The sequence below is a fragment of the Pseudopipra pipra genome, chromosome 6, assembly GCF_036250125.1.
Source record: "Pseudopipra pipra isolate bDixPip1 chromosome 6, bDixPip1.hap1, whole genome shotgun sequence".
NCBI classification, from domain to species: domain Eukaryota; kingdom Metazoa; phylum Chordata; class Aves; order Passeriformes; family Pipridae; genus Pseudopipra; species Pseudopipra pipra.
Window position 1 is genome coordinate 25,780,089 of NC_087554.1, and position 7,302 is coordinate 25,787,390.

The following is a 7,302-nucleotide window of genomic DNA, read 5'->3' on the forward strand; positions in this document are numbered from 1 at the left end:
CACACCTAGGGTTCCCCCCTGCGCTGGCACCAAGCCAGTGCCACAGACAGGTAACACCTCCCTTGTGCCAGAACCCTGGAGAGGGAAAAGAGCAGGAGAAGCCTGTGGAGGAAGCAGTATTTTCCCTCTGTTTTTGAGGACCCCACCAGTAGTGGTCTCCTGGGTTGAAGACAGCTGGGAACAGCTATGTCCATGGAGGCACTCCCTGCAAGATGCATCAGGAGTGCAAAAACACAGCTTTCAGCACAGGGTGGGGCAACTGGACCCCCCCTCATTCATGTCCTCCTGCTGCCCACGGGAGGGAGGGAACATGGAACAGGAGGCTCATGACGAGCCTTCAAAGCACAAATTGATTTCTTCTCTGGTTACACGGGTCACCCGGGTGGGACATCATCCATTGCTAATGCTCAGGGCCTCCACCCACCATGGTGTGGGAGCACAGCGGGCGCTGCAGGGTCCCGGTAAGAGGCACAACATTGCCAAGGGGCTGGCAGGGGCTCCCTAGCTCTGCAGGAGCAGCATGAGGGGCTGGCAGTGCCCCCCACTCTGCAACGGGGACAGGCAGCCCTGTCCGAGCTCTCGGGTATAGGGAGACGCTGCACAGGTCCCCAGCACTGGCCCTGCCTGCCGATGCTGGGGTGCAGCAGGATGTGGCCAGATACCTTTGCTGCTCTGGTGCCTGGCTGCCACACAGTTCCCTGTGCAGCCAGGAAAACTTTGGGCTCGACTGGATGCCAAGTTTGCTCCTGTCCTGGGGCCATCGCTTACAGAGAAGATCGATGTGCCAGGAGCAAGGGGCTGCCCCTCACCCCCTGCATGCCCGCGGGACAGTCCCCCCTCCCTTAGGCCCAGCCAGTCCCCTACCATTTCTCCCACTGATCTTCCAGCCAGCTCTCCTCCTCGGTGCTTGACTCCATTTTCAAGGGCAGCTGCATTGAGGAGGATCCCCCCTTCACTGGGGGACACACTCCTACCCCAAAAAAACCCCCAGGCCTGCTGTGAGGAGGAGTGAGGGAGATGACAGCTGAGCCCTGGGTGCCCAGTGCCTCTCTGCCTGCCCCGTCGCAGTCTGTGGCTGCCAGCGCTGCTCTGTAAGCTCACTGCGCAACCTGGGGAAGCTCATTAAAAATAGATGGAATCAGCTGTCCTGGAGGGGGAAAAAAAAAAATATCCTCCCCAGCTGAGCCAGCGCCAAGTCCCTGCACTCTGCTGGGGATGCTGACTGCCTCTGCCTGCCAGCCAGCCAGCCTGGCTCCTGCTCCTGCTCCAGCACCCGCTCCCCAGCACCCACAATGGGCACAGGGGATCTGCTTACCCCATCACAGACACCCGCACCACCCACCTCCTCCTGCCCTTGCAGCATTGCTGCCCCACCCAGCAACGGGAGACAGGAGTGTTTGTCTGGCTTCTCAACAGGTAGAGTGAGGCCACTCATGGATGCAAAGGCCAGAACGTTTCCAGCACAGCGGGACCAGCGCCATGGCCAGCTGCACTTCCGAGCTGAGGGAAGCAAGAGGAGCACCTTCACTGATAGGCAAACCCAGCCATGGCAGAGCAGTGCTGACAGCACTGTTCCTTCCCTGTCTGCCCCCATCTAAGCCCCAGACCCACTCCTGCCTCAGGCAGAACCATCCCTGAGCTTCCCCAGCCTCTAACCCACATTGAGAGCCAGTGAAATACCTGGTGAGCTGCTCTGACAGCTCCCAACTCTCTTCTGCTGCTGAAGGATATAGGGGTTATAAGTGTGTAAGACCCTTCCAGAAGAGTTATGACGAGAAGATGAGGGTTTATTCCACTTAAGAAGGCTTTCCTGCCTAGAAAGAGGCATCTTCCTCAGAAACAGTTTTAGATGTTTTCTCCTCCTGCATTCCAGAGAAGCTCACTCCCCGGGTAGAAGAGAAGTTCTTGCAGACAAGTCTGAAGGCCCCACAGCGTGGGGGCCAGGGATGATAAAAGCCTGAGAAGAAGAGGAGGTGTATTTTTCTTAGGCCCTGTGCAGTTTGTACCGAGATGTTGTGTTCTTGACTTTTGGAAATAAATTCTCTTAAATCCTGCCTGGTGTTTTGGGGGTACCTGCGGTGCATTTAACCCTTACAGGGGTCTTTCCCAGGAGGGGCTGTCAGGTGTTGCTGCCAAACTGTTGACACAGTGGCCTCAGATAATCCTCCATCACCTCCACACCTCTTAGACCCACTTGCTGCCCAGCAGCATGTTGCAGACCATGAGCTTTTTTGGAGAGCTGTTCACTCCTTGCCCCATCAAGATGGAGTCAGAGCTCTAGGAGAGGCACCCACTGTGATTTTGAGATTCAGATAGGGCACACCCTCCCCACCGGCTGCACATACCCCACTCTGACACATAGGGGGGAGGTACCCCACTGCCACCCATCACAGCACTGCTCTCCTGCCTCTCACCGCCACCCACTCCAGAAGCTTCAAGTGATGGGTGCATCTCCAACCAGCTGCTTGGGACCTGGCTTCACTCCTGGCCAGATTAAGGGGAGTGATGTCCACAGGAGCTCAGCTCACAGGGTGGCCTGGAGTGCTCTGCTGAGCTAACTTATTGCTAGCTCTTTCCCCACCAGTGCCATGTCACTGGTGAATGTCACTCCTGATACTGTGTTCATTGTCTCTCAGCCCCACAGGAACAGCACCCATGACTCCATCTTCCCTATCAGCTTTGCCTGGAGGCACCTCATCTGCTTGAAATCTCATCACTTAATGCAATGAACAAAGAAATCTCTTATCTCTGTACTACTTTCGCCCCTTGCTCCTCTCACGTGGGTGCTCTGGGACTTCCTAGGAGATACGAGGAAGGCTCCCCGTTACCCACCCCTCCTCCCTGTGCTGGAAATACCCCTGCCTTTCTCTTTTGCTTCTCAAAGAGGCTAAAAATACTAGCAAAATGAAACAGCTCTGACTCCTCAACTCCATCACTGGTAGTAAAATTCTGAGCAGGACCTACATGTGTATTTTGGCCAACTTCCGTCACCAGCAGCCATGGAATCGCAGGTATATGGGAGGTTATCCCCATCTATGGGGGTGGAAGAGCCTTGCCCCTGCAGAGGTTATGGGTGCTGAAGCATGTGCTGAGAGGATGGAGCCCTGCTGGTATGCATGAGAATTGATAAACTCAGGATACCTGGGAACTGTGAGCGAGAGTGCACACATGGGTGCATGAGCAGAGGCAAGCGTTACCTGCCCGTGGCAGGAGCAGCTTGATCACAGTGCTAATAACAGCCTTATAATCAAGCCTGGCTGCTGTGCCTCCCTTGACTCTGTGCCTTGACAGGGAAAAGAGGACTTAGAATATTGCCTCCCCACCCCACTGCTGCTGCATGGGATTTCTCACACGGGGATTTGGCCAGGGCAACATGACATGATGGAGCTGGGGGGTCCAAAAAGCCTGGCTGCCTGTGCTTTGCTCTGATAGTCTGCTGTCAGGCAGCACTGTGTGGAAGTCCTGTAACCAGCATCAATGGGAAAAATAGTACTATCCTACTTTTGGATGGCCCCATGTTTTTTCTTCCATCACAAGAACCACAGAGACTCTTATTCAAACCAAGGAAAGGCACCTCTCTCTCTCCATCAGGGGAAGGCAGCCCTTTTGTCTCCCCTCACAAGACAACAGGTATGCCCCTTCTGATGCCCAGCTCATTCATTGCCTTCAAACAGGCTCTTCTGACACCTCCAGATGAGCATGTCCAACACATAAAAAAACCATAGTGCTAGGACTGATTTTTGCCTCAGCCTGAAGGTGCTTCTTTGAAATTCCCAAGGAGAACTTCCCCTGGAGACCTCTCTTCCAAAGGGCTATGATTTCTCACAGGGCTCCCTGAGGAGTGGGGTAGTTCCCACTCTCTCCTGACCTATGCAAATAACTCCCTAAGGGCTTCTTTCCCCAGGAGCCTTCCTATCCAGCAGCTAAGTAGATGCCCTTTGCTTTTATCAGGGAAACCTAAAGAAGACAGAGGAGATCAGTCCCTGACCCCTTCCAGCTACATCAGAGCCACACTCTTGGAGGCAGTGGGGCAGGCAGCATTGTGAGTGCTGTGGGGCCCTGCATCCAGCTGCACCCCACTTGTGCAAGTCCTCCCTGCCCCTCTTATGCTGGGTAGAGGGACCTCCAATCCCAGAGAGCCTCCAGAGCTCCTCACAGGAAAGCCTGGCCCAAAGCACTGGCAAAACTTCATGGTAGGGTGAGGAGCTGCAAACTGGTGTCCTAGAGTTTGAGAAGCTCCAATGGACATAGCCCCCACTGCAAGGCTTTGTGAGGCTTAAGGACAACAAGGAGGCTGGATAAAAATAACTTCTTTTTGCAGTCTTCTAAAATGCTGTTGTTCTTGTCACAGTGAGTGGCCCCCTCTGGAGGTCTTCCTGGCTAAAGGAGGGCTCACCTCACTATCCTTCTCCTCTCAATTCTTCTCAGATTACACCAAACCATCCCTGTCAATGAAGACCCGCCAGACCACCATGCCTCTCCTCTTCAGAGCTTCAGACCATCAGGCTGCTTGCTGGCCAGGATCAAGTCCTCTCTCAATTCAAGCCAACTGATCACCTAATGCTTGTGCCAGTATGTCACCACTCAGGGAACTGAGAGAGCAGGTGTAGGTACCAGAGGACAGAAACCTGAAACACCTTGTCCTGCAGGCAGCAAGCAGGGGAAGAGGGCAGGGCTCACTCAGGACCTCACTGCCAGCCACAGACTGGGCCTTCACACTCAATCGCACTCGTTGTTTCTGGGTCCAGCTCATCTGGGGGGGACAGCCCCTCACTGAGCCCTGCTGCAGGGATGCAGGACCTGGGACAGGCACAACCCAAGCTGTGACATGTAAATGTTGCTTGTAAATGTTTCACTAGCATGGCTCCCTTCTCACATGACGCTCCCTGCCACAACATCCACAACATCGCCTCTGATCTGCCAGACCTTGCCCCAGGCTCAGAGACATCGCCGCATCTTCTTCCACTTCAAGTCTCACACCCTGAGCTCTGTGCCCAGAGAAGATTTTGCGCTCCTGCCTTGATTCCCCAGTTTTCCACTCAGGTGCACAGCCTCCTTCACGGAGGTCAGTTCTTCCCTAGAGCAGGCTGGCAGCACACTGGGCTCCTTTTTCAAAGGTCTGAGGCACAGCAAGTAGCAGCACCTTGTTCTCCCTCCCAGGGCATTGCTGGTTGCTGGGGAGTGGGAGAGTGCCCAGGGTACAGCCAGTACATCCAGGACAGTGCCAGGTAGTAGGCCCAGTACTGCTTGGCAGCTCAGCCTCCAGCCCCCAGCTCAGTGGCCAAGCCTCTTCTCCATGGTGGATGTTTCCAGAGGCAGCATTTAATAGCTGGGTTTGCAGGGTATACCAGCCATATTGCAACAGCTCTCGCAGGCAGCACTGCAATAGGAGGCAGCTGCCAAAGCCCCGGAGCCATTAGTAAAGGGGGTCTGGGAGCAGAGCCCTGCAAGGGTAAATTGCCTGAACACCACCATAGCTCATCTGCACCTGCCTGCTTCCTCGCAGGGACCCACGGGGCCCCCAGCTTCAGGGGCTGGGCCTGCCAGAGGTAGGCATGAGTTTAGCTGTGGCCCCAAGTGTGGACCAGCCTCTCCTTTTCTCCCCAGAATCTCAGCACACAAAGCTGCCAGTACCAGTCTCCCCTTCTCAGCAGGCTCCCTGACAGCTCGCCCACAGCACCCCTGGGTGGCAGAGGCAAGCAGAGAGCAACGGCTGACGATGGCATGGCTGTCAGGAGCAGGGAGCCTCCCCCGATGGCAAGCGAACAACATCGGGCACTGCACCTGCAGGCAGAGGCAGAGCTCCCTCACCCGCCCAGCACATCCCTGCCCCTGAGCTGCCCTCAGAAGGCACCAGAGGCTTGAAAGCCCCCAGCCATCCCTGGCCTGGCCCATGCCATCGGAAGTCCCCATGACAAGCCTCGTTGGGTTTCAGAGGAGACACAGCCCCCTGCATCCCAAATCGATGGAACACTTGGTATTACTAAGAGGATCAATTCTGGCACTCTCCCACCATCTCACTTGGAGTTCCTGTTTCACAGGGGTGGGAAGGAAGCAGGAGCATCTGGGATTTCCAGGAAAGGGCTAGAAAACGGCTTTCCTGGGGGTGGGGAGAGAGATGAAGAGGTGTTTGAAGAGGAGATAAGGCAGGTAAGGGGGCCGGGGGGTGGAGTGCGGAGGGGACACGGGGCCAAAGCAGGGGGCTGGGGAGCTGCAGTGGTGCATGTATGGGGTGAGGGCCAACATGGCTTAGGTGGGTGGGCTAAGCAGCCATGGGGGTGCCGGGGTGATGTCTGCGGTGGGGGTTCAGCGGTGGCTGGGGTGGGGAAAAGAAGGGATGGTTGGGATGGGGGGTCGAGGGGATGCTCGGGGAGGGGGCAGAAGCACTGGAGGAGGCGGGGGCCCGGCGCGGCGATGCGGGCGGGGGGGCTGCAGCAGATGGGGAGCGCTGCCCCGAGCAGGGGGTAGGGGCAGCCCGCGGGGGTCTGGGGTGGGGAGGGCGGCCGGTACCTGAAATTGGGGGGCGAGGCGAGGTGCAGCCCCAGGAAGGGGGAGGAGGCGGGCGGGGATGCGGCTCCTTTCTCTCGCTCCGCCATTCTGTGGCTCTCTCCATGCAGGCGGAGGGCGGGCAAGAGGGAGGGAGGCAGGGAAGGAGGCAGGGAAGGAGGGATGGAGGGAGGGGGATGCTGGTGGTGCCGGCGGGGAGGGACATACCTGCCGCCGGGGCGGAGGGAGCGGAGGGTGCGGCCCGGAGGCTCCATCCTGCGGCCCCCGGCGGCAGCTGCAGGACAGATGCGGCACAGCTGGAAGGGACACCTCGCACTCCCACCCGAGCTGCTCCGCCCGGGCCTTGGGAAACGCCGGTCCCGGCGGGGCAAATGTGCCTGCAGCTGGACCGGCCCCGAAGGATGTACCCGCAGCTGGAAGCAGCGCCCCCACGGACAGATACGCCGCAGGTGGTGGCGGCAGCCCCAGAGCCCCCCGGTGAGGGAGGCAGCCGGGGTCTCCCCCAGGCCTGGAGAAGCAACCCCAGGAGCAGGGCGACTGACCGAGCGGACAGGGAGCAGCCCAGGGTGAGGGGCTGGACACAGAGGACCACTTGCAAGGGGCTCCTCATCAGCGGGGACACGTCTGGAGGCAGCAGGAGCAGCTTCTAAAACCAGGCTGTGCTTTCCTGCCCATGGCAGGTTTGCAGTACCCGGGTAGTAACAGGTCTGGCAGCCCCAGCACAAATCCTGTCCCTGTTGAATCTAGCCAGGGTTGCAAGCATCGCCAAGGGAATTAAAAAAGCAGCATACACAC

The 7,302-nt window shown here is 57.6% G+C and overlaps 1 protein-coding gene across 3 annotated transcripts in view; it reads right to left on the reverse strand.

Annotated features, from left to right (window-relative positions):
* MAPK8IP1 (mitogen-activated protein kinase 8 interacting protein 1) overlaps nucleotides 1-6,776 on the reverse strand; it is a 26,111-nt gene extending 19,335 nt beyond the window's left edge. The window contains exon 1 of one of the 3 annotated variants that reach the window (XM_064658016.1): nucleotides 6,715-6,776. In XM_064658016.1, the coding sequence (XP_064514086.1) occupies nucleotides 6,715-6,761 (47 nt within the window). In that variant the 5' untranslated portion in view covers nucleotides 6,762-6,776. Of the gene's footprint in view, nucleotides 1-864; nucleotides 951-6,510; nucleotides 6,642-6,714 lie in introns of those variants that run through there. The other 2 variants (XM_064658014.1, XM_064658015.1) reach the window with 2 other exon arrangements.
* Nucleotides 6,777-7,302: the final 526 nt, after the last annotated feature.